The sequence below is a fragment of the Heteronotia binoei genome, chromosome 10 (assembly GCF_032191835.1).
Source record: "Heteronotia binoei isolate CCM8104 ecotype False Entrance Well chromosome 10, APGP_CSIRO_Hbin_v1, whole genome shotgun sequence".
Classification (NCBI taxonomy): Eukaryota; Metazoa; Chordata; class Lepidosauria; order Squamata; family Gekkonidae; genus Heteronotia; species Heteronotia binoei.
In genome coordinates this window covers 80,169,138-80,196,687 of record NC_083232.1, presented here as the reverse complement: position 1 = coordinate 80,196,687, position 27,550 = coordinate 80,169,138, and the positions used below count along the sequence as shown (strand labels likewise).

Sequence of the window (27,550 nt, the reverse complement as noted above, 5' to 3'; positions counted from 1 at the left end):
GTGCAGGCAATTCACAAGTACCTCCCCACTACACACAGAGCCCATGACCCCTACTCCAAGCCTAGAAGATGGCCACCAAAAAAAACCCACCTCTCCAAAACTTAGAGAGAGTTTTGGCTCTGAGGAATGTTTCACTTAAGAAATTTGGCTCACTACAGCCTCAAGAACTGCTCTCTTGGAAAGAAGCTCAGGGGGGAGCTAGCGATACTTTAAACAGAAGGCCCCAGCCTCACCTCAACTGGGCATCAACATGTGCTGTTGCTACACCCCTCTCCTCCAAGGGCTGCTGGCAAGCCCCACCCCTTTCCCTTCCAAACAACCCCCTACAGGAAGGGGCAACTTCTGTTACATTTAGACCTACGGGAAACGGACCCATGTGTGCTTAGCTTTGTTTGAAGACTTGATCCTTGCCTCTGAACGTTGCAGCAGGGATTCACATTGGGGCCCGGAAGCTAAGGGTGTGTGAGCCAGGCCAATTCTTTGGGCAAAGAGTGGTTAGGATTTGCGACTTTGATTTTGAAATGACATGTTGAATTTTTGTTTTTCTTTTCCTGCCCAGAAGCTGGAGCGCTGTGGCGGTACAAAGCTCATATGTTGTTTTATTGTTTGTATTAGCGTGAGCTGCGCTGGACTCTTGGCAGGATAAAAGTTCTCCTTAATTGTAAATGCACATTTCTTTCCCCAGAGGGCATTGCAACTTTCTCACATCCTGAGAGGAACAGCAGAATCAGAGACATACGCCCAGTTTGAGCTTTACCCACTGAAAGAAAGTATGTCACTTTTACATTCACCTAAACCATTCATAAAAGAGCCCTGTGGCGCAGAGTGGTAAAGCTGCAGTACTGCAGTCCAAGCTCTTTGCTCGTGACCTGAGCTTGATCCCGGCAGAAGCTGGGTTCAGGTAGCTGGCTCAAGGTTGACTCAGCCTTCCATCCTTCCGAGGTCGGTGAAATGAGTACCCAGCTTGCGGGGGGGAAAGTGTCGAGGACTGGGAAAGGCAATGGCAAACCGCCCCAGAAAAAGTCTGCCGTGAAAACGTTGTGATGCAACATGACCCCAGAGTGGTGCTTGCACGGGGGCTACCTTTACCTCTAAACCGTTCCCAGCAGCAGCCTCAGAGGCCAGGCCAGCTTGCTCTTGTCAGAGCCTGGAAGCTGAGCAGGGCTGCCGTAGCCAGTGCTTGGATGGGAGGCCGGGGTGGCTGTCAGGATGAAGTGGAGGAGAGGAGGAGAGTGACAGCTGCTTGGACTCCCTGTTGTAGAGAAAGGCCTGCTGCAAACGAATAAATAAAAAATATATAGTGAGGGCTTTTTTGGTAGAAGAAACCCGGCAGGGACTCATTTGCATATTAAGCCACACCCCCGGATGCCAAGCCAGCCGGAACTATGTTCTTGCTTTAAAAAAGCCCTGAATATAGCCAAAGGGGAGGGAGCAGGAAAAAAGTTGGTTGGCAGGTGGTAGGGATGCCAGGTCCCATCTTCTCCTCATCCAAGAGATTTGAGGGGGGGGGGCATTCTGGAAGGGGGAGGGGCTGTCCCCAACACAGTGACATCACAGAGAGTTACATCATCACATCAGGGATGCAGCTCCTCATGCGAAACCCCCCCCCCCACTTTCCTCCAGTCATTTAAAGGGAATATGTGGCTTGCAGGGCAGGCATGCACGGTGCCTGCGAGTGGCTTCCCCACACTTGCCAGGTAGCCGGCATCTCTAAGGGAGCCTATAAAATCAGGGGATCTCCTATCTCCACCTGGGGACTGGCATCCCTAGTGGGTGGATGGGAAAGAGAGAAGGGATTAGGGGAAGGTGAGGATATGAGGATTACCAGGAAGAGGATATGGGGAAGATGAGATGCCCCCTGCAAGTCCTTGCCAGTTCTCCACCATGCAACTGGGCCTGCCCTGGCAGTTGGCGCTATACCACTGGACCATGGTTTTTCCTGGTAGAGGTTGTCAGGGCAAGAGGGAGGAAAACCTGAAGATACAGAGCAGATAAAGGTAGGATGGATGGTGTGAGAGGGAGAGAAGGAAACAGGAAAAGGGGAGAGGCTATGGGGATTCCAGGGAAGGGTGGCGGAGTGGAAAATGAGATGCCTTTGCAAGTTCTTCCATGTCTCCCATTGGAATATATATATATCACATTATATGTTAATATCCAAATAAATCCACAGAATCAAACCAAATGCCTTTTAACTGCAAGGATTTACATGGCTACAGTCCATATTTCAGTCTGTGGCATGATTGTTGCCTTCCTGTTTTGAAGAATTGTTTATTTAGTTCTTGCCAAGGCTGGTTAGAGCCAGAGCATTTGCTGCTTTGAGAAAGAAGTTCCAAGATGGAATTCACTGCCACAGGAGGTGGTGGCAGCTACGAGCAGAGATGGCTTCAAGAGGGGATTGGATAAATATACAGAGCAGAGGTCCATCAGTGGATATTAGCCACAGGGTATTTATTGATGGAACTCTCTGTCTGGGGCAGTGATGCTCTTTGTGCTTGGTGCTTGGGAAGGGGCAACAGTGGGAGGGCTTCTAGTGTCCTGGCCCCACTGGTGGACCTCCTGATGGCATCTGGTTTTTTTGGTCACTGTGTGACACAGTGTTGGAGTGGATCGGCCATTGGCCTAATCCAATATGGCTTCTCTTATGTTCTTATGATTTTATTGTGTTCAGTGATGCAGCCCAGTGGTGCATGGTCCTACTGTTGCAGTACCAAGCTTGCAGTGTGCACCACTTCCCTTGTTGTTCCACTTCTTTTTTTGGGGGGGGGGGGGTGGAGAGGAGGCTGCTGGGATTTTTGAAATCAAAATTAAAACCCAAGGGCATTTCTGTCTCTCTGTGAGCTTCCGCAGTCTGCAATCAAACCATGCCCAGGACCACACTTTTCCTTGGTGGTGGCCAAGTTTGCAGGTGTGGACATTACTGACACCTCCTCCTTAGGAACTGCATCCTCCTTACTTTTGTTTTAGAGCCATTAATGCAGCAGGAAACTTTATGGTGCATCAGCAGCTGAAGCAATGACCCGTGTGCCCATGGGGAAGCCCTCTTCATGTGGCAAGCTCCGTGATCATCATTCATGAGCTCTCTGTAGCTAGGTCCCAATTCAGCTGCCTTATAAGTCAATCAGACCATTGGTCCATCATGGTCAGTATTGCCTAAGATGGGCAGTAGTTCTCCCAGGTTCTCAGACAGAGGTCTTTCCCACCACCCACCACTTGGTCCTCTCAATTAGAGATGCCAGGGATTGAACCTGGGGCCTTATGTATGCTAAACAGATGGTTTGCCACTCAGCCATAACCCGTCCCCTGCTTCAGCTCCAGTGGTGTTTCTGTTGCTGGTGTTTCTGTCAAGAGACAGTTTAGTGCAGTGGTTAAGAGTGGCAGGCTCGAATCTGGATTAATGGGTTTGATTCCCCACTCCTCCTCCACAAGCAGCCAGCTGGGTGACCTTGGTTCAGTCACAGCTCTCTCAGACTTCTTTCAGCTCCACCTACCTCATAAGACATCTGTTGTGGGGAGATGAAGGGAAGGTGATTGTAAGCCACTCCGAGTTTCCTTCTGGTAGTAAAGGGTGAGATATAAAACCAACTCCTCCTCCTTCTCCTCCTCCTCCTCTTCCTCTTCTTCTTCCATAGAAGGAAATGATTGTACATAACAAGCAGGTAGAGGGAGATGTTCTGCAAGACAGATGTGAATGTGTATATCTCCCTTCCACACTCTACCATTCAAATGTAGATCATATCGGATGCCTCTTTCTGAATGCACTGTCACTATGTCAACTCATATCTGCTCCCCACCAACTCTTATACTTGCCAGTCCAGCAAGGAATTGTGGGTGGGAGGGGGCTTCCATGCCTAGAAATCTCCTGCTGGATGAGGGCCGTAGTGCTTTGGGGTGTACCAACTTTTTAAAAAAAGTCACAGTCCTTTTTGCTTAGTTACACAATCACTGACTCCTTTGCTGAGAATTTGAATTATTGAGGGAGCTAGTTCAATCAAAACCATCCTGAATGCCTTCTTAGTATTTCATACTAAGAGCCAGTTTGGTGTAGTGGTTAAGTGTGCGGACTCTTATCTGGGAGAACCGGGTTTGATTCCCCACTCCTCCACTTGCACCTGCTAGCATGGCCTTGGGTCAGCCATAGCTCTGGCAGAGGTTGTCCTTGAAAGGGCAGCTGCTGTGAGAGCCCTCTCCAGCCCCACCCACCTCACAGGGTGTCTGTTGTGGGGAGGAAGGTAAAGGAGATTGTGAGCCGCTCTGAGACTCTTCGGAGTGGAGGGCGGGATATAAATCCAATATCTTCTTCATCTTCTTCATAGGAGTCATTGCTGATAATCCAACTTATTTTTAACTAGGAAATCAAATTGAGGGGTGGTGGTGGTGGTTAATCTGTATGGTTTACCTTCTCACATGGGCAAACAAAAGCCAATCATGTCACAAGAGACCCCAGCTCTTGCAGTGTTTCACACAGCCCCACAAGCATTTGCGATTAAAGACTTCTGCCTAGTAGAAGTGTCAGTTGTCAAGTTTCCTTTCTAAGCCGCCTCTCTGCTATCATCAGTGACCTATTTTCCAACCATTTTTTTTTTGTGCTCAAGTCGATTTCATCCTTTTTGGAGTCTCAAAGGATGAAATATTTAGCAGCAGCTGCAATCTGAAATTTTCACTTTGGATGAAGTCCTAATTCTTTTGGAGTTCAAGCTCTCTGGCATGTCATTAAGAGTAAATCCCCTAGCCAAGGTTTTGAGAATAGCTCTGAAGTCAGGCCATTTCCTAATGTTCTTTTCTCATGGGGTAGCATTTGCATGTGTGTCTTTGATGCTGTGTGTACTGAAGATGAACGGTGGTCCATAGAATTGATGCTGGTGTGACAGAGCCAACAGTGCTGTGGTTGTGTGCCTTGGGGGAGTGGGGTTGTAGTGCTTCTGAAACCTGAACAAAGCTGACAGATTTGATAGCAGGACAAAATAAATGAGTGTGCACATTATGGGTGACAAAAGGTTCATCATTCTGTTTTCAACTCACAGTCACAGACTGTCTCCAGCCATGAGCACAGACAGATGACATCATTGATTGATGGGTCCTTCCTTCCTTCCTTCCTTCCTTCCTTCCTTCCTTCCTTCCTTCCTTCCTTCCTTCCTTCCTTCCTTCCTTCCTTCCTTCCTTCCTTCCTTCCTTCCTTCCTTTCTTCCATCCATCCATCCATCCATCCATCCATCCATCCATCCATCCATCATAGGGCCAGAGTATTTTGATGGCTTACTGAAGGCCATGTGTGTTTGTATCCATGCAAGACACCTGAGGGGCAGGACAGACTGGGGACAACTGCAGCTCACATCCTGGCTTGCCATTTGGGTGAATGCAGGGGAATGATTCTTGGAGACTGGAGACTTAGGACATGCTGATTTCACCTTAGACCAATCGAGTCTTGTAAAATCAAATGGGCCAAATTGGAGTTATATTTGTAACAATGGTGGTTAATGCATTACTTGAAGGAGGCTTCGATATGAGCATTTTATTTTTTTAAAGAAAGATTTTGAGCTGACAGAGTTGTTAATTACAAAGTGTTATTGAATTTAGCAGGCTGAGGTTGGCCAACCCCAGTTGGTGATGTGGGTCCAGGGCTAGGGTTGCCAACCTCTAGGTAGTAGCTGGAGATCTCCTGGGGTTGCAACTAATTCCCAGGAGACAGAGATCAGTTTCCCTGGTCAAAATGGCCACTTTAGAAGATGGGCTCTATGGCATTAAAACCAGCTAAAGTCTGTCCCCTCCCCAAACCCGGCCCTCCTGAGACTCCACCCCCAAAATCTCAAGGCTTTCTCAACCTAGAGCTGGCAACCCTGATGCAGGGTAGAGTTTGGGAATGAAACTGCACTGGTTGATCTTCTTTGGCTAGAGAGGGGCAGGGTGAATGGCACTCGGGGTCACAGACTGTCTCAGCAACATTTGATACTATAGACCATAAAATGCTTCAAGGACATCTCATGCAGTTGAGAACAGGAAGCATCACTTCTCAGTGCCTGGCAGGACAGTGCCAGAGGGCAGGGCTGCCAAGAGGGGACTAGGGGAACAAAGTTTGTGTGTGGTACACACTAGGGGCCCATGGAGCTAGAGCAAGTCACGTGGTTTGTTTTGGGATGGATTTGGCCAGTAAGGTGCAGTTGAGGCCAGAGCAAACCTTTGTCTGGAGGCTTGTTGTAGTTCTCAGCAGTCCTTCCAGGTGGCTTTGGTCTTCACAGCGCTGCTTTTCCACACCTGTATGTGGCACCTGGGTGCTATTTTTGAATTGTCAACGAGCTGATGGCACCCAACTCTGTTTTCCTTTTTTTTTTTGGTCAAGTCAAAGAGTGGTGGAGGATCCCTTGGGCAATTGCCTGGCTGCAGTGATGGCTAAAATATGGAGAACGGCTTTTAGCTCTTCTGAGGGTCTAATTTATACCTGAGCATTGTCTGCTTTTAATGAGATGCTCCCCCCAGCCCCTGACAGCTCATTGTGCCTTAGCAAGTAATGGAACGTGGCATACCAGGAGACTTCAGCCCTCGCGTATAACCAGAACTATCCATTTTGTTTCCAGACAGCCGCTGCCTTGCACTTCGCCGCTACGAGTAAAACGTAACAAAAACATGCAAGGAAAAAAAAGAAATGTGAAAAATCAGTATTACATTTACTATTTTGTACTTTCGCTCACTTTGGCTTCCTCTTTAATTGGAACTGGAAGCAAATTGTTCCGCCAGCAGTTTTGTTCAAAGAGTTTCCCCTCGCATATAAATATCTTGGGAAAGGCTTAAATGCTGCCTGGAAGGAAAGAGGATTAAATACAGTATTGACTCTGACAAGGTTTCATAAATCATCATAATCGTCATGCATAGCAGTCATCTGCTAAAAATACTGACTGACGCTGTGCAAAGAGGCTGTGATGTTGATGTGTGCAGGTGCATAATCCTCTACGATTATCTGGTTTGCAGTTGCGGAGGAATGGCACAAGCGGGGAGGTGAAAGCTGGCAGCTCATAGAACCTGTTGACGGGTTTCGTCCTAATCAGGTAAAAGCAGTAATTGTGTTGCTGTGTTTGTATGTTGTTGTGTATCTGTGTGCACCAGGGCTTTTTGGTAGCAGGAACTCCTTTGCATATTAGGCCATACACCCCTAATGTAGCCAATCCTCCTGGAGCTTACAGGACAGCCAGTTTGGTGTAGTGGTTAAGAAAAGAAAATTCTGAAGACACAGATCCAATTTAAACCAGAACTGTTTTTATTGAATATATACCCTGAAGATTACTCCAAAGAGATGAGACATTTGTTGGCACATATTAATACAGCGGCTAGGATTCTTCTGGCACAGAGATGGAAACTGCAGGAGATCCCCACAAGAATGGACTTGATGGGGAAAATTTTGGAAACAGCTGAGCTGGGCTACTTATCCCAATTGTTGGCTGGGAAATCTAAAGAAGCAAGAACATATTGATTGAAACTACATATATTCAAGACTCTTAAGATTCTTTGGTATGAACTTATATTTCCTTTCTCCTGTACTTTTTTTATTATAAGACTGCCTTTGCTGGAAATGTCAACTTGAATAGACATTTCAACAAGAAGACCTACATTATGAATGTATTAAAATATTGATGATCTCAAGTTAAGAGATAATAATAGGTGACAATATATGTATTCTATGGAAGTATATTAGATGCAGTCCTGTATTCTGAGAAAGTATATTACATGCAGACTAAGATATCTGTAACTATAACTTTCTGTTCCCTCTTACCCTTTATCCTCAATCTTTAGAAAACCAATAAAACTTTTAAACTTGGTGTAGTGGTTAAGTGCGTGGACTCTTAACTGGGACAACTGGGTTTGATTCCCCACTCCTCCACTTGCACCTGCTGGAATGGCCTTGGGTTAGGCATAGCTCTTGCAAAACTGTCCTTGAAAGAGCAGTTGCTGTAAAGAGCTCTCTCAGCCCCACCCACCTCACAGGGTGTCTGTTGTGGGGAGAGAAGATATAGGAGATTGTAAGCTGCTCTGAGTCTCTGATTCAGAGAGAAGGGCAGGGTATAAATCTGCAATTCTTCTTCTAAGAAGAGCCCTGTAAGCTCTTGGAGGATTGGCTACATCAGGGGTGTGTGGGCTAATATGCCAAGGAGTTCCTGCTACAAAAAAATCCCTGGGGTGGTGGTAGTGGAGAATAGGGTAATATGTGAAAGTTCTACATCTAAAGACTGCCAGTGTGGTGTAGTGGTAAAAGTGTTGGATGAGGATACGGAAAACCCAGTTTCATCTCCACACTCTGCTGTGCAGGCTTGCTGGGTGAATTTGGGCCAACCACAAACTCGCAGCCTAACCTACCTCACAGGATTGTCATGAGGATAAAATGGAGGAGAGGAGAATGATGTAAGCCACTTTCTCCTATTGGGGAGAAAGGTGGTATATAAGTAAAGTAAATTACTAAATAAAAGGAGTACACATTCTTATGCAATTACACGGGAGTCCAGTCGCACCTTTGTTGTATATTGAACTCTGTCTTGCCAGAGCTTGAGCCTTCAGCTAGGCTCCTAAGAACTCTTAAGTTTTGCCCAATCAGGAAAGAGACTATTTCAAAGGGAACTGTCCTGATTGGGCCTTCAACAAACATTTGGATTGGCTGACTTTTGGAACACTTGTAACATTGTATATAGTTATTAAAGGATGATTGGCTGGAGGCAATGTGTGGAGTGTATATAAGTGGGGATATTGTTGGGCTTCTGCTTTTCTCTGCTATCAAATTAGTCCAGCATAGATACGGAGCAAGATGGGATGACTACGAGTGCTGGTTGATTGACAGATGTGGCTGTCTGGACGTCCACTTTAAATCCGTCAGAGGGATGGAGCTGTGTCATGACTAACGGTACGTCTGGCCGTACCCATGTTGTGTTTTATGAGCTGAATGTATCACTTGCTGTTTTCAAAGAAGAGCTGTTCTGGCCTCGGTTTATAATAGCCTTCAAGACTAACAGTGTTTATTTCAGCATAAGTCTTCGTGGGTCAGAGAGCTCCCTTCTGCAGATGCAGGAAGTGTATAGTTGCTGGGCCTGTTTTATATTCTGATGGGTGGGGCTGTTATGTAGAGGACAGCGTAGAAGGAAATCCAGTCAAAGGAATGACCTATTTTGTGTAGCGTAGGTGTGAGACACTTCTGACAATGGCCTTTAAGGTGCTTCTGTACCTGACTCCTGTGTGGTTCGGCAACACTGGAAGAACACACCCCTACACCATTTGTGTGAGGTGCTAGCAGGCTGACAAACAAGGTCTGAAAACATGCAAGGAGCACCTAAAAAGAGCACCGGGCTCCTGGCTGAATTCTCTCCCTTCCCTGATATTGCTGGGTGGCTGAAAGATGACCTTTAAATCCTTAGGAGAAATGCCTCTGTAATGTCAAATCACTTAAGCTGTAAACATCTTCACTGTTAACTGCATATTGGGGTCATGCTATTTTGAAGCTTATTTAGATGGGAGCCAAGGTAATGTAGTGGCTGTGAGGGACAGCCAAATGACATGAGACTTTAAAAAAAAATGAGTCAGGTTCAGGTTTGAAGAAGACAATATTGGATTTATCCTACCCTATACAATGAATCTCAGCATGGTCACAATCTCCTTTACCTCCCCCTCACACACAACAGATACCCTGTGAGGTGGGTGGGGCTGAGAGAGCTGTTGCAGCAGCTGCAAGTGGAGGAATGAGGACTCAAACCTGGTTAGCTGGACCCCCTTCACTTTCCCTGCATTCATACAGCAGCCGTGGAGAACTTAGGAGATGGAAAAAAGAAAAACCCCATCCCTACCCCACCCCATATCAGCACCAGCCAAATGAGCAATGGACAATGAACCAAGACAGTAGTATTTTCCACCCTGCAGAAAGGGTCTAATGTGCAAAAGAAAGCAGCACCAATAGCTGGGAGGAGGGTGTTGGGGCCTAGCTGGGGGGGAGGTCACTGTTCCCAGATGGACCACTCTAGCTGTCTACCTCTCCCCTCCTCACCCACCCAAGTAGGGTTCTCTGGTCCCCTTGACTTCCAGCAGGAGCAGACGGGTTACCAGCTCCAGGGTGGGGAACTCCTGGATATTTGGGGGTGGAGCCTCTGGAACACAGAGACCTCAGTGGAGTGCAATGCTGTAGAGTCCACCCTCCAAGCATCCATTTTATCCAAGGGAACTGATCTCTGTAGGCTGGAGATGAGCTATAAATTTCAGGAAATCCCCATGTCTCACCTGGAGACTGGCATTCCTGCCCCCAAACCAGAACAGTTCTTGCCCTCCTTGTTCCATGGGCATCTTCAGGGCTTTTTTGGTAGAAAAAGCCCAGCAGGAACACATTTGTGTATTAGGTCAGCCCCCCCCGATGTCACCATTGTTTCAAAAAGCCCAGCAGGAACTCATTTGCATATTAGACCACACCTCCTTATGCCAAGCCAGCCAGAACTGCATTCCTGTGTGTTCCTGCTCAAAAAAAGCCCTGGGCATCTTCAAACACAACCATGCTGTGGCTCACAACCATGGAGGGACTGTGGCTCAGTGGCAGTGCATTGGTTTGGCATGCAGAAGGTCCCAGGCTCAATCCCCAGCATCTCCAGTGAAAAGGATCCAAGTGGTAGGTGATACGAAGGATCTCAGTCTGAGACCTTGGAGAGCTGCTGCCAGTCTGAGTAGACGATACTGACTTTGATGGACCAAGAGGCTGATTCAGTATAAGACTGTTTTGTGTGTTCATGTGTCTGTCATGCTCAGAATTGCCTACTCTGCCTGGAAGGCGGGGCATTCCGGCTCCTCAGGCAAAGAAAGGTCATTCTGCCTTAGAGAAGTACCGTAGGTTGATGGGTAGCCCTGAACTGACCATTAAGCAAAACAAGCACATATTTAGGGCACCAGGGGAAGGGGGGCACCACCGAGTTCCCCCCCTGCTATTATGTCCTTAACTCTTTCGCTGCCACACTCAACTTTAGTCAACTGACAAGCTAATTTTTTTTAAGTTTAATATAGTTGTGGGGGTGGCCTGGAAGAAAACTAAAATTTTAATCTCTTATTTCACCTTCAGCACTTCTTGAGTCTTAAATTGTCTTGCCAATTAAGAAATGGAAAAGCCGAGGGGCACCATCGTTGAGCTGTGCTCAGGGCATCAGTTGGCCTGGGGTCCTTCCTCCCATCAGGATAGGCAGAAGGGACTTCCTCAACCCCTGAAATCCTTTGCAAATGGAGATGCCAGAGGCTTCCAGATGACAGAGCAATCTGCTTGACAAAGCAGGACTGTCCCTGAAATGGGAACTCTACTTTGGTTCCTTCCCAGATCCTGTCCGTGGTCATCTTCCACTGGTGGCCAATCCTCTTCTCATTGAATCTCCTTCTTCCCAGTTTGCTAGTTTAGCAGTGGCTTTCTTTCTGCACTTGTCCTTCTTAGATACCTTTAATATACAAGAAAATCATGTATATCTATTTGTTTGTTTGTTTGATTTAGATTCCGCCCTACCCACTAAAGCAGGCTCAGATTCCATTCAAGCTATAAATTAGGGTTGTAAACTCTGGGTTGCAAAATTATTAGAGATTAGCAGGTTTTAAAACCATAAATTAATAGGGCAGCTTTTTGTGTGTTAAAAAAAAAAAGCCCAGCAGGAGCTTATTTACATATTAGGCCTCACTCCTAATATCACATTGCATATTAGGCCACACCCCCTGAAATCACCATTGTTTCACTCAAGGCTTTTTTGTAGAAAAAGCCCAGCAGGAACTCATTTGTATATTAGACCACACTTCCTGATGCCAAGCCACTTGGGACTGTGTTCCTGTGTATTCCTGCTTTTTAAAAAAGCCCTGTCGTGGGGTATATAGAGTCCACCTTTAAAAGCAGCCATTTTCTCCAGGGGATCTGATCTCTGCAGATCAACTGAAAAGTCTGGGAGATTTCCAGGCCCCACCTAGAGGTTGGCAAATCTAGAAAACAGTAAGAGAGGCCTCCCCCTTGAAGAAGTTATTTCTATTTGTTTTCTGTTGTTTCTGTTACTTAACTAAGAACCAGGTTAAAATTCAGATCTGTTCTATGTTTACTTTGTTCTTTTCTATCCTCGTAATACAATTTGAACACTTTTTAAAAAAGTGTTTCCCCCCTCTGAAAATCAGGATAGGACTTAATCATCGCAAGTGGTGCAAAGCAGCTCCCAGCTGGCAGCCAAGGCCCTTCCTAGACCAAACAAGCTGTTCTGTTCTTTCTCCCTGGCTGCTGGCTGTGTGCCTGCCTGGCTCCTGGAAGGGACAAGACAGTTTTCTCCTCAACTGCACCCCACCAAGCTGGAGCAGCAAACAGGAACCGATGGTCCCTTTGCAAGCCTTCTCCAGTTCACTTCACACCCCACCCCACCATTCCAGGGCAAAGGGAAATAAGTCCTTCAGGATGAAATGGCTAGTTTTAAATATCTGAAAAAACTGCTGAACAGGAAATGTAAATCCACTTTATTCTGTATTCTGGAGGTTTCTGTATCACTAAACAGGGAATTGTTATTGGGTTGAATCCAGCCAGGTCTTCCTTCCTGTCAGTCAGTCAGTCAGGCAGTCAGTCAGTTTTACTTCATTCCCCTCCTTAACACAGCCCTGTGGCTGCCAATATGGTTTTTGTCCAGGCAAGTCCCATGATTTTCAGCATAGACTTTTTGATGGGGTGCAGTATTCTCTCTAAGATGTGGAGTTTTGTGAGCAAAAATTCTACTTTGTGAGCACCTGGCATTAAAGTTGTGAGCTACTGCGTACATTTAGTGTGCTCTGGGGTCATCCTTCCTGAGCTAAGACGAAAATGTGTGAGCTGGAAGCTAAAAATCTGTGAGCTACCTCACGCTAACTCAGCTTAGAGGGAACACTGGTGGGGTGGTAGCTGGAGATCTTGGGATCACACCTGCTCTCCAGGGGACAAGAGATCAGTTCCACTGGAGAAAATGGCCACTTTGGAAGATGGACTCTAAAGCATTATATCCTATTGAAGTAGCAGGTGATGTGAAGGATCTCTGCCTTTGACTGGTAGCAGTTCTTCAGGTTCTGAGTAAAGTCTAAGGCAGCTTCATGGGTATGGCTAACCATGCCATAGTCAGGGTCTTTCCTCTTCAGGGTCACTACAAACACTTGATGCCTGTGCCACAGGTTGAACACCCCTGGGGTAAGAGAGAGGCACATCTCATCAAAGAGAAAGGAAAACTAGCAAGAAGTGAAGCATGCCATGAAATCCTCTTCCTTGCTCTGTCTCCTAGTGAATTGCTTCTAGGACACTGAATGCAGAATGGATTTGTAATAAACGGGGTGTGTGGTAGGATCCTTTCATGCTCCAGCATCTTTTTTGTAATTTTGCATTTTTCAGATCCTGAAAGCTAACTAATGAATTCTATCGCCTCAAGGGCAATGTTTACCTTAAGTGGTTATTTTGCACACATCACATGACTATGCATGTCCATTACATCTTATAAACGAACAAGATTGTGATATCCTTCCAAAATTCTGCAAACAGAACCAGTCGTAGTTTGTTTTTGGAGCATCATAAGAGAACACAGCTTGAGGGGTCATTAGACGTTTTCTTTCAAACAACAGAATGAGTTTGTTAGAAAACTCCAAAGCTGGAAAAATCTGAGCAAGATTTACATATATTTTTTTTAAAAATGACCTGAAAAGAACCCCATGTTTAAGTCAGATAACCTGGGCAAAAAAAAGCAAATAGCTTAAGTTGGCAGCTCATGAGAATGCGAGCTGGAAGCATAATTTCAGCTTGATTTAAAATTGGGGAAATAGCAGTAAGTAGTATATAAAGTATTTAAAGTTCCATGGAGATGTCACCCTAACCTATTTAAATACAATAGTGAAGTGGCCATGTTTTGATTATGTATCTGTGAAGCATGTCAGGTGCCGCCGCCAGAAAGTATAAGATTTATGAACTTAAAAGTTGCAGCAAGTATCCTCTTTACCTTTTGTACCACCTGAAGTGTTCCATTTGTTGACTAACAGGAAGTCCCCATTAACTAAACTAGTGTGTGTGGGGGGGTATCTGCTTTTTCCTAAACGAGGGAAATTAACCCAATTGATGGGCAATAATGAGGTAATATTTGTTGCTGAAATGGAAGCAGTTGTGCCCTAGTAAAAGAATAACAAGGAAGGTTGGTATTTATCGGTGCTTGAGAGGTGTTTTTTTCAGAAATACCTGAATGGCCCAGGCTAGCCAGATCACATCAGATCTCAGAAGCCAATCAGGGTCAGTCCTGGTGACTCTTGAGATGGGAGACCACCAAGGAAGTCCAGTGTTGCTATGCTACACAGAGACAGGCAACGGCAAAGCCCCTCTGTTCACCTCTCACCTTGAAAACCCTATGGGGTCTCCATAAGTCAACTGTGACTTGGCAGCATTTCTCACCCACCTATATGCACACTGAAATTTTAGAAAGGATCCAAATGCTAAGAGACCTGGGGGTTTTGTAGGATATATTTACTGAAAAGCAAGTCCTTTTGGCAGGGCTTTTTTTGTAGCAGGAACTCCTTTGCATATTAGGCCAAACACCCCTGATGTAGCCAATCCTCCAAAAGCTTACAGGGCTCTTAGTACAGGGCCTTCTGTAAGCTCCAGGAGCATTGGCTACATCAGGGGGGATGTGGCCTGATATGCAAAGGAGTTCCTTCCTGCTACAAAAAAAAGCCCTGCCTTTTGGTATTTAACAGGACTCTGCCAAACTCCGCTTCACCAGACATTGCCTCTGAAGCAGGGATCATCTACATGTAATAACAACCACAAAGTATGGCAGGCAGCCCACAATAATCACAGGGGGGGACTCTTTGCCAGGATTTTATGTGCTTGAAAGCAGCAGAACTGCAATTCCAGCAATGCTCGCATGTAGGATCATACAGAGGCATGCCATTTGTTCTCAACTTAGACATGGTCTCCATGTTGGAAAGTCGCCTAGGTAGCCATGTACAAGCAGTGCAAATGAGATGTGAGAGACACGTTTCATCTTGTCCCCGATGGGAACCTTGATGGAGTGGCTTTTTTTTTTTTTAAACTCCTTGTAGTTTCATAATTATTGGAATCTCAGTCCCGCTGTGGAGATGAAAGGAGACCAACCTTAATGGATACAGAATGGAGGGGGTAACATTATGGGTCAAAAACATCAGATGAAAACATGTATTAACTATATAAGAGAAACTACTCTCTTAAAATGTATCTTAGGCAGAAACTGAGCTGCCTTTCAAACCAGGTTTGTACTTTGATTAAACTAGAAGAGTTTATTTCAAGCAAACTTGATTGCCTGGACAAAACCAGTCTGCCGGGGGAGGACACATAGCCTGTAAAGATAAGATTCATCTAGCCGGGGGTGGAATTCTAGCAGGAGTTCCCTTGCATATTAGGCCACACGCCCGATGTAGCCAATCTTCCAAGAGTTTACAAAAAAGAGCCTTGCAAGCTCTTAGAGTAGGGGTCCCCAACCCCCAGGCCAGGGACTGGCACCGGCCCGTGGCGTGTTGGCAACTGGGCTGCACAGCCCTGCCCACCCCCCACCCCCCCCGCAGTGATGTGCAGCCTCGCCACCCCACCTTGCTGCCTTCCCCTGCAGCACCTCCTCCTCCCTCCATTTGTACAAGTTTAAGGCCGGGGAAGGCAGCAGTGAAACGCTTCCCCAGCTCTTTAAAGGCTGACCCCTCCCCCCCTGTCGATCAGGTCATCGGTGGGGAAACCGTGGCAGCAGCGCAAGTGACCGGCTGAAAAAGCCGCATTGCCCTTGTCTCCTTCCCACTTCGGCGGGGTGGGGAGGGGTCAGCCTTTAAAGAGCTGGGGAAGTGTTTCACTGCTGCCTTCCCCTGCCACCGGGGTGGGGGGCAGGGAGGAGGCGCCGCGGGGTCGTGAATTCGGTGCCCACCCTGCTGGCCCTAGGGTTGCGGTGGGTGGACCAGCCCTGGGGCCAAAAAGGTTGGTTATCACTGTCTTAGAGGATTGGCTACATCAGGGGTGTGTGGCTTTATATGCAAAGGAGCTCCTGCTAGAATTCCACCCCTGCATCTAGCCATATTTCACTTGTTTGCTTATTGCATCATGGTTTCAGAAATACCAAATAGGTAATTATAAACCAGACTGTTGCCATTAAATAATCAACTTCATGGCTGGGCAGGAATTGCCCAGTTCTTTTGCAGATCATAGCAGAAGTGTGACATTCCAACTTTTAGCAGGTGAAAGCCCTTCATGGCTTTATATGCATCCTCTCTGGTTTTGACTCCCTCTAGATGGCTTCTGTACTTTTGGCAAGCATCTTCTGGGAAAAGATATTCTGCGAATGGCCTCATGTCCTTGGGAAAGTGAATCTGCTCAATGTCCGGATTGCAGCAGCATTCAAAGACCAAGGAGGATGTGGATCTTAGTGCTGAAGTCACTGGCAATTTGCTTTCTGGAATTCAGAGTACTCACCACAACTAAAAGAAGCTAGGACAGGGGTAGGTATCCCCTGGTGTGTGTGCCAAACAGTAGCCTTCAAAGCCATTTTGTGTGGCATGAACGACCAATTTTCTGGCCAAGCAACCCAGCCAAGCCCCCAAGGCATTGGCAGCAGCATAGGAGAAGGCCACAGGTATAGCTTATGCCACCTGGCTTTTTTTGGCCGCTGTGTGACAGTGTTGGACTGGATGGGCCATTGGCCTGATCCAACACGGCTTCTCTTATGTTCCTATGCCAAACGTAGCCTTCCAGATTCATGCATCTAATAGGAGCCAAGTCTAGAGCCAGTGCCTGAGACAGGGCCAGTGCTGCTGGGGGAGGTCAGTGCCCCCAGTGCGTATGGTCAAGTGCACTCTTGTCCCCCACGAACCTTGGTTTGAAAGGTACATTAACTTCTTCACAGGTAGATGTGTTTTTTTCTTACACATGAGCCACAAATTCTGTCTACTTCTTCCTAAGTAACACTTGATTTAGCTAGTATTGAAATGTCAAAAGCTGACTGATAAGTAACTGCCAAAAGAGCTTTCATTATCAATTATCTAACATAACCTATCAGCCAGATGAAATCTTCCCCCACTGTGCCACCAGTTTGCCAATCCACACAACTGTGTTTTTCACAGTGGACAAATGAATAGGCTTAACTCAAGTATGCTCACAGCTGGTTTTCTTTTGTATGATTTCACTATGTAATCTGCTTAAACAGTTTTTTAGACTAGAGCTTCAACAGTCTGTGTTATAATTGTGCACGCTGCATCTGTGTCGCTATATTACACTGTTTGATGAAACCTTTGAGCCCTAATGTGCTACATAAGCAGATTGGTTGATTAATCACCTAAAACTTCAATTAACCCATCTTTCAGAGTGTGGATTTTAATCAATGAGGACAAACATAATGGGTGGGAGTGAGAGATATGGGCACACACTGGACATGATTTGGCTTCGGTAAAACACTCACAAATAGTATTCCTGAAATTAAAGGCTCTTTACCTAGCAAAAGCGATCCAAGTCAATCAAATTTGAAAGCTCTCATTATTTCTGAGGGTATTATGGGTCTGTAGTATGCTGAATATTAAAATGGCTGCTCCTAAAATGTGTGCAGGGTTTGTTTATTCTTGTATAGTATGAAACATGGCACCTCACATATCAATAACTGGTTAATCTTGACTTTAATCTAGTTGTTCAGCTATGTTTGAACCTGTCACACTGGGAGGAAACCTCACTATTTTTTGCCAATATGAAGCCATTCTTGTTATGATTAGCAAATTGAACTAGTTTAGATTGTCCACACTCCTCCACTTGCAGCTGCTGGAATTGGGTCAGCCATAGCTCTCCCAGAGTTGTCCTTGAAAGGGCAGCTTCTGGGAGAACTCTCTCAGCCCCACCTACCTTACCGAGTGTTTGTTGTTGGGGAGGAGGGTAAAGGAGATTGTGAGCAGCTCTGAGACTCTGAGATTTGAAGTGAAGGATGGGATACAAATCCAATATCTTCTTCTTCTTGCTGCAGCCCATAACGGCCTTCCATTTGTTCAGAAAATTGATGGACACTTTCCTATTTTCACAATAAGAAATAAATATTGGCACAAGAGTAAAAATTTAGATCTTATTGGGAAATTGGAGCTATGCAGCCCGTAAAAAGTCTGCCGTGAAAACATTGTGAAAGCAACGTCACCCCAGAGTCAGAAACGACCAGTGCTAGCACAGGGGATCTTTCCTTTCCTCCCTATAAGAAGGAAATATGACCATCTTTAAGGATCTCATCAGAGCATAAACATTGTATATTGGATTTAATTGCTACATTGGCTTAGCATAGAGAGCCCATTTGGTGTAGTGGTTAAGTGTGCGGACTCTTATCTGAGAGAACTGGGTTTGATTCCCCACGCCTCCACTTGCACCTGCTGGAATAGCCTTGGGTCAGCCATAGCTCTGGCAGAGGTTGTCCTGGAAAGGGCAGCTGCTGTGAGAGTCCTCTCAGCCCCACCCACCTCACAGGGTGTCTGTTGTGGGAGGAGAAGATATAGGAGATTGTAAGCTGCTCTGATTTTCTGATTCAGAGAGAAGGGCAGGGTATAAATCTGCAATTCTTCTTTTAGGACTGAACTTGTACTAAAGACAACTTGGTTGCAAAAGATGGTGACTTGTCAATTATCTTTATTTTGCTTGGCATCTCATGAGTTTTTTGACAGTCTACCATTTAATTCATTTGCTCTGTTTGAATCCCTTTGGCTTAATGCAATGAGTCGTAGGCTCTAGGACGGTAATGTCATGATTTTAGTAAAGCCCACTCTTCCCTGAGCCTTATGTTTAGACAGATATCTGCTGCACTTTCTAAAAGTGAAATATGTTGCATAAATTTCATTCTTAATCTCAGTCATTTGTGTAATAATGTGATTACATTTAAAGGCAGGTTAACAAAAACACTATCTTGGATAACATCCTTCTTCATAATAGCAGTTTTACTATTCGGTATTTCATAATCTCCATTTCAGATTATGTTCAATTGCACCAGATTGCCCTAAATTCAAATATGCAGGTATTTTACAGGTATGGTTAATGGATGGCACATGTCACTTCCGCATGGGCAGCCCCATTATTACCAGAAGATATAGGAATCATTTTCGAGATAGGCCCACTTCTATTGATCCTGCAGGCTACAATGGCAGAACCACATTGTTGACATGTGAACAAATCTTTAAAATGCTGCACAATTAAGGGAGGCCTTGGTCCTGAGGAGACTGCTTTGCTAGAGATGATGGTTCCTCCTTTGATCTGGGAATAGGGGGTAGCTGGCTAGGAAAGATGCCCCCCCCCACAATTCCTTCTACCCTTTTCATTCCAGGTATACATTTAAACAGGTGGGCAGAGGCACAAGCCTCTTGGCAAGATCTCAAGGGCTCTTGGCCTGTGACTTTCCGCCTGGGACACAGGCACTATACACAAGACTGCAGATTTAGACCCCACCCTTCTCTCTGAATCAGAGACTCAGAGCGACTTACTGGGGCTGAGAGGGGTCTCACAGCAGCTGCCCTTTCAAAGACAACTCCTGCGATAGCTACGGCTAACGCAAGTCCATTCCAGCAGGTGCAAGTGGAGGAGTGGGGAATCAAACCTGGTTCTCCCAGATAAGAGTCCGTGCGCTTAATCTCTACACCAAACTGGCTCAGTGGAAGGTTGCCCCAGTGGAAAGAGAGCTCCACCAGTTACTTACTCAGAAACCAGGAGCCATACCAACATTGACTGAAATCTGTGGTAGAGCTCTACCCCCTGTGCCTTTTGACTACATCTTGAATTGTTGTCTGGCTTCTCTGTCAACACTAGAATGTCGATTGTGGGAGGCTGGGGAGGCTTATTAGCAGCAGTTGGCAGAAATCTTAACCTGGACCAGGATATTTGATGACTGCACTGTTTCCATGCAAATGGGAGCTGGTAGGCATGGGGGAAGGATTGATCAAAGATGGCCAGGGTTTGGCAAGGGTGCTTACAGCCTAACTTCCATAGCATCCCATGACGATGATACCAAGCCCCCCTTTCCCCACATCTATGCTAAGACTGTACAACACTAGGTCAGTGATGCAAAAAACTGATCACCTCTATGAGATGTTGCTGGAAGAAGAAATTGACCTAGCTTGCTTAACAGAAATTTGGTTGCAAGAAAATAGGTCAGCGCTGGAAAGCTGACTGAGGTCTTGGTGCTACGAGAGAGATGCTTAGATAAGAGTAACCCTGCATTAAGTTTTCCCTCATCCTCCGGTAGGCACACAGTGCAAAAAAGTCATAGGGCTCTTGTGTGGACATATTAGTTACTGTGAGACCCCATATGGGTGCTTAAAAAAAACCCCTGTCAACAAGTAGTGTCTGGCTTTACATATTTTCAAACAATTTGTCAGTCATCAATAATGTCACTGAATCTTGCCCAGTTCCCCATTGCTTGTGTACATTCAGGTCCCATGATTCCCAAGCATAACCTTCTTTTGTGGTCAAAGTGCACCACTTTGTGTTTTCTTCTGCAGAAAAGCTGGTTGAAGCCAGCCTTGTATATTTCTTGTACAGGTTGTTTATTGATATGTTGCTCTGAATGTTGATGTAGTTTAGCTCCATAATTACATTGTGTTGTTGACTCCTGTCCTAAATGGAAATGCTCAGATTGACAGTTGTTAAATAAGGCCATTCTAGTTGGGCAGATACCTTTCCCCCCTCTAAGAAATAAAAATCATTCAAGAATAAACACTATTGATTTATATCTAGTAGTCATGCTGTAATAGCATTCTTGCTCTTTATTGATTTGTCCTAACTGGTGCTGTGTAAACGGAAGGTGTTCAATACAATTAAATTAGTAAAGAGATGGATATATACGTTTCTGGTAGTGGCCATGTTTTTCCAGGCTTTGGAAGGCAGCATGGTACAGTGGTTAAAGTGGCAGTTTGCATTCCTGTGCTGCCATAGAAGTTTGCAGGGTGACCTTGAGTCAGTCACATGCTCTTAGCCTAACCTACTGCAGAGTGTTTCTGTTGTAAAGGTAAGATAGAAGAGGGTAGAATGATGCATACTGCTTTGGGGGAGAAAAGCAGGGTCTAAATAAAATTAGAATTACTAGGAATTTTGCATGCCTACAGAACTTTAGATTAAACTTGATAGTATGGACTCATTAGCCAGGTAATTTTTCAATAAATTTTGTATGATCTTCTGATTGCAGGCTGTCTGCACTAGGCTTACTTTGTAAGTTCTTAATTATTTTGACCCAAGATTTAGGTTGTAAGTATTACCATCTGCCAACCATCTTTATTTACATTTTGAACAGAAAAGTTATGCTAAAGATAATTGCTTCCCCTTGACTCATTTGAGGCTGAAGCATTACTGTTTTAATAGTTTCAAATGTTTTTCTTAGTTTTTGAAGATGTCAATAGCTTCAATATTGTCCTAAGCAATATAGAAAGTTTCTTTTTAGTTTTTTTGTGGGGAGGGGGAGTTGTAGCACTTGGTGCTGGTCCCATGAGTAGCACCTGACTGCCCCTTAACAGAAACCCATCTCAAAATCCTGTCAAGGGCAGCATTTAAACAATGGAGGTGTTTCCGTTTCTAACCATTCACTATATCCATTAAAAGGCATCATTTGCAGCCTTTTAATGCCAAAGTCTCTCAATAGTGTCTGGATGCAAGTCGCACAGAAGTAGAGTTTATTATTCCATTCTTCCTTTGATAAAGAAGCAGTTTTATGGTAAGGATGGAGAAGAAATATGTTTTGATGTCAAATCTGCTTCAAATCCTACTGCTGAACCATTGCCAAAATTCAAATAATCTGAAAATTATTCACTAAGTTTTCCTTTTCCATTTCTTCAGAGGCACCTCTGAATAACTTCATTTAATACTTATAGATTTTATTATTATTTCTTGCTCATCTTCTATTAGCTGTCATAATTGTTAGTTCTCATTAATGTCATATTGCTTTCTCAGGGCCTCTATGACATAAATAGGTTCAAAAGATTTCATATTAAGCCTTTTTCTACCAACTATCTTTGAACTTTCACTCATTTTCCCAAAGCTTATCTTTGAGTGTTCCTTAAGTGAATGTAGGGAAATACTTTGTGGAGGTAGCATTTTAGAATGCCTTTGAATTGTAAGTTTGTACCCTGCATTTGCTATGACTCTACAACACCTCCACCTTCACCTATCACAGTTGGGACCTATGTATGTTTTCACAAATAGGTTTGGCAGGATGGTTTAAGGCAGGGGTGTCAAACATGTGGACTGGGGGCCAAATCAGGCCCCCGGAGGGCTTCTAGCAGGCTCCCAAGCAACTGGCTGTCATCTGCTTCCCTCTCCATCTTTCTTGCTTCCTTCTGCATCTCAACTTGCTTTGCCAGGCTTGCTCAATCATACAGATGCTACAGAGCAAAGCCTGTTTTCTCTACTGGCTGAGGCTCCTCCCTTGGGGAGAAGAAGGGGAGGGATAGCTTGCTTTGCTGGGCTGTCTCAAGCGCACAGCACAGCTACTGTGCCAAGCTTCTCTTCCTTCAATTGGCTGAGGCTCCTCCCCCTCCTGGGGAAAAAAAGAGCCAGAGCTTCCTTTGCCTGGTTCCCTGGATCCCATGGGAGAGATACAAGGAAAGCACCTTTAAGACTAACGAGTACTAACGTTTTAAGCATGTTTTAAGTTTTTTAAAATCTTGTGTTTGTGTTCTTGTTTATATTTCTGCTACCTGGCATTAAATTTTATGACACACATGGCCCGACAAGGTCTCATTTATGTCAGATCCTGTCCTCATAACAAATGAGTTCATCACCCCTGGCTTAAGATACTGGAATAAACCCAGAACAGCTATTTCTTTTCTATATGCTCAGCATTTTATAGATGTTTAAGCCCATGGCCAGTTTGGTGTGGTGGCTAAGTGTGCAGTCTCTTATCTCAAGAACAGCCTGTGCAGGGCCTGTGATATGTTTGACTGTTTTTTGTAATTAGGAGTTGATTAAGGAGAATGTACTGGAAGAGTTGTTTAAAGATTCCATTCTGAAAAGTGTTTGATTAACTGAAGCTCAGCAGTGAAGAAGATGATGATGATATTGGATTTATACTCTGCCCTCCACTCTGAGTCTCAGAGTGGCTTACAATCTCCTTTACCTTCCTCCCCCACAACAGCTATCCTGTGAGGTGGGTGAGGCTGAGAGAGCTCTTACAAAAGCTGCACAAGGACAGCTCTGTGGAAGCTATTTTTACATTTTTTAATTGGATTTATATCCTGCCCTCCCCACTAAAGCATTTACAATACAAAACAGTAATTAAAACTTTGAATAGTATAACAGTTAAAACATTATTAAAACAATTTCATGCTAATGCTAGATTTCACTCTTTTCAGCTGACCCAATCTATGGCTGACCCAAGGCCATTCCAGCAGCTGCAAGTGGAGGAGTGGGAAATCAAACCCGGATCTCTTCAACCTTTGTGAGTCAAGGTTACCTACACACAGCTGAAATAGAGGTCAGTCAAAAGGTGTCACTTTCCTTATTTGACAGTAGTCTTAACAGGTGAAGAACAACAAGGGTTAGATATGGAATGTATTTTTCTGTCATATCTAATTACACACTCAAAGTTAATTGGTGAACAGAGGTCAACCTTTGTTTGGTAATGCAATCAAATGCTATTTACCCCAGTCTACTTGTTTTTAAGCCAAACCACTGACAACTGTATACAAAATCATTTAGTGAAAGAAAATTATTCTTATATCAGCCAGGCCCTTAGGTGGGTGTACTCCTCCAAGGACTGCAGCCCATTTCTGCTTTTGCCTCAGTGGAAGAGAATAGAAAACTTCATCCCTGACAGGGCTTTAGAAAATGAGATGTTTCTTCCTCCCAAATTCTGAAAGGGAAATACTGGGTATGTTCCAGGGGAGGCCTCGCACTTCTTCCCTTTAACATCAACCCCCCACCCCCCCAAATAAAAAAAAAAAACAGTGGTAGGAAGGGACCTGTGGATTCAACCCTTTCTCTCTACTGTGCACAGCAGTACAATGGCAGGCTTTTGGATGCATTCTATCAGATGCCAATCTGGCATGGGGTAACAGGGCATCCAAAATACAGAGGGCAAAGATGGCCTGTGTCAAGCTTGTGATTGACATGGTAACCTCTACACTCTAAACCCCAGAGCACCAAGCAGAGCACTTGTCAGGAAAAAAAACCCAAAACCAGTATATAGGTATTTCAACAAAACAAATATTCACGTTTTCTACTATAGTAGACAATCATAGGCAGACAGTCCCTTTGATATATTTAAACATTTATTTATGTGTAGAAGGCATTTACAAACATCAAGGGAAAAAAGCAATTGTCATACAAAAAGGGGCAGTTAAAGTGTTAGTGTCTAAGTATATAAAGCAACAGTTCAGAGGAAGTGCTCTGCTGCTATTTTAATTGACACAGCATGTCGTGGTACCTGACAGAAAGCACTTGTGAATGCTGCACACATCTCATGCTTAGATGAGAAACTCTGCCACTGCACGCACCAGCCAAATTTTCCTACACTGACAGACATTTCAGTTATAAAAAAAAATTATGGACCCTGAGTGCTCAAGTAAGCTCTACAGTCTACATGATATTCATATAGCTTCCTAGTGCTGAAAGATCAGTGGAAGTTTTAATTTGCTGAAACTCTGCAATGCAAGTTGAATATGACTAGGGAAAGAACAGTGAGAACTTGTTTTGTTTTTAAAAAGAGCAGCTTCAAGAAAATATTCAGAATGCTTGTTTCCTAGGAAAATGTGCAACATCTTGCATAACTGAACACATCTGTAAACCATAATATGTGCAATAAATACCATGCACTAATTCCATTTCTGTTTAATTTTGTTTTGCCTATCAGGATCTATGGCTATTCTACCTTGTTCATATGCTAGACAGATACTTTTTACAAGTGCCATGGATGCTGAATGTTAATTACCAGAAAGTGTTTCTTCTTATAAATCCCCAATTAGTTTCTTAAGAATACATAAAGCATTGAAGTCCCTGCTTCAGCTGCAGGATCCCGATATACCAGAAAACTTGAGATATCCCAATATGGAAAACTCTGTATGATAAAGCTCTCGTTTTCCCCTCCTTTTGCTAACTTTCTTCAGCTCTTCAAATAAACCAAGCCCTGTTACTTAATAGAAACTAGTTTTAATAGGGTACTGAACTATAGATTTCAAGATACTATAAACATTTTGCACAGCCAAGAAGAGCTTCTGTATTCCAATGCTAGAAAAGAGTTAGAACACTAGATGCAGCAGAGAGTGCAAAACAACACACTCGCTTCCACATCTTAAAGCACGATGTGTAATGTAGAATCCAAAAGACCTTATACAAAAGTCTGCGTTAAATAGTGATATGGTCTGCTTTGGCTTCATAAGCAAGTTTTCAGGGGAGCTTTCCCACAATTCAAGGCTTCCCAATAGGGACATAGCAAGCATCAGGCTGCCACATGCGAAGATCAACAAGAGCTTGGTTTAGTTTTTGCATCCACAGATTACGCTCATCCTTAGTATCTGCAGACAACCAATTCCTTTAAAGAGAGTAAAAATGCAATAGTGAGCATTAATTCAGACATCTCTTTGAACATGAAAAAAGTGGGAAGCTGTCACAATGTGACTATTCTCCAGAAACATGCTAACAATCACACAGAAACCCCGACACAAGAGCAGAAATATCAACCCCCCCGTATCAACCTCAATGCTGAACAGAGAATGTAGGTATAAGCAGCAGTTTCAATTATTCTTTAATGTACTCAAAAACTGAGGAAAATGGAGCATAATCTCCATTTCTCAGACTTCCAGAAGGTTAAGCAGAAGATTTAAGAACCACCTTAGTCTACTTACTTGGTAACACAGAGTGTGTCTCTGCATTGGCTAACCAGTGTTTCCTTATCGTCCTCTCTCTGTGGCCTGACAGTAACCAATTCAAAAGTGTTTGGCCGAGCGCAGAACTCTCTGTTGACTGGCTCAATGTGACGATTAGTGCAGTTTGCAAGGTTTAACGATCCAATTGGATGCTGAGAATCAAGTGTCCAAAAGTAATAATAAAGCAGTTAACCATTTCTTTTCATGGAAAATAATTTATTTCATGTAAACTTCACTTCTAAAAATTAACTGCCTCCTAAGAAAATCTGCAGAGGAAGGGGTCATATTTGATCAACCCACATAAGCATAACCGCCATTAACATATGGATCTACCCTAAATTTCTTATTATAGTAATACAGTTTGTACTTGTCTATACTTCTAGGCAACCACAGAACTGAAAGAGCTTCCAACTCAGGCATTAATCAAAACTTAAGGAATATTAAATCTGTAATTACCTTTCGCTTTTCATCATCTGGGTAAGTCCAGTAAGAGATGCAATTACCAGAAAGCACACACCAACGCCGATGCCAAGCTCCAAACCCACTAACATCTTCAAACATAGTCTAAAGAGGGCAGGAAAAGTCAGTTTTCATGGGCACTTTTTTGCTTAAGTGTGCTGAGGACTTTTAATCTTAGTAACCAAACTATTGTAACTCCTCTTCCTGTTTATTTTTTAAGCTTACTGCCACCAAATTTGCAGGAAATGTTGCAGTGCCTTTTTTCTTGTATAGCCACCACTCAGTGGCTAATAACACTCAAGACATTTTTACCCTGATTTTCTTTTAAGAATGCAGTTTGTAAAATCATAGTCAAATGTACTACTTTGAAAGCCTCAGCACAATCTTCTGAAAAAAGATTGGAAGATAGCACACTGACATTGATCGACTGATTTTAGTTGTTTTAATTATGTAAATTATTATGTATTTTAATTCTTAGATCCTATTGTTAGAATTTCTGTGTTGTGAGCCGCCCTGAGCCCGCCTCGGTGGGGTAGGGCGGGATATAAATGAAATGAAATGAAACAGTGCTACTGCGATCTAGGAATTACTAGCAGTGGCTACTGCTAGCCAGTATCAAAGTATACAAAGATAAGGAACAGTGCCATCTGCTGGATTCACCTAAAACTCCCAATTCTGATTTAGCAGCTGTGTTCAGATTAATATCTGCTATTACAGGAATTCTGAGATTTATTCTAAATCTGTTGCGCCAGTGGGGATGCAGGAAGTAATATGATAATGAAAGCCCCCCACCTTTCCGCATGAAAGAAAAGTGGGTTTAGCAAGACTCATGAATTGGAGGGACTGCTATTGTACTACAAAGCTAATTAGTATTATTTGTAAGTTATCAACATGATTAAACAGGAGCTTGACAAATCAAGGTGCTAGGAGGATATGCACAGTAAAAGCAAACCAAAATTTATCAATTTGGGGAATAAGCCTGGGGAATCCTCAGGTTCATGTATTGCCTCTGTGTATGGCTCAATGAAAAGACTTAGCTTTTCATTAAAAACCTTACAGATAAAACACAAACTATGGTTTTTTCCCCCTTTCCTACAAACTAGGACTTCAAAGCAGGATCAAATAGTCATCTGGACAAGGGATGAGCACAGAACATGAAAACTGGTTTGTTTTGTGGTTCACTGGGTTGTCCGATTCAGTGGTTTGTTTCATGCTTTTCCCCTGCAGTTTCCCAGATGATTCATGGTTTGTTCAGTTCAAGAAAGCA

At 44.1% G+C, this 27,550-nt stretch overlaps 1 protein-coding gene across 1 annotated transcript in view; it reads right to left on the bottom strand.

Moving 5' to 3' along the window:
- Positions 1–24,213: 24,213 nt before the first annotated feature.
- Positions 24,214–27,550, bottom strand: part of ANLN (anillin, actin binding protein) — a 28,944-nt gene continuing 25,607 nt past the window's right edge. Inside the window, exons 23-25 of the mRNA XM_060247728.1 lie at positions 26,281–26,388; positions 25,804–25,976; positions 24,214–25,490 (exon numbers count right to left, since the gene is read on the bottom strand). Of these exons, the coding sequence (XP_060103711.1) occupies positions 25,367–25,490; positions 25,804–25,976; positions 26,281–26,388 (405 nt within the window). The 3' untranslated portion in view covers positions 24,214–25,366. The remainder of the gene's footprint in view (positions 25,491–25,803; positions 25,977–26,280; positions 26,389–27,550) is intronic.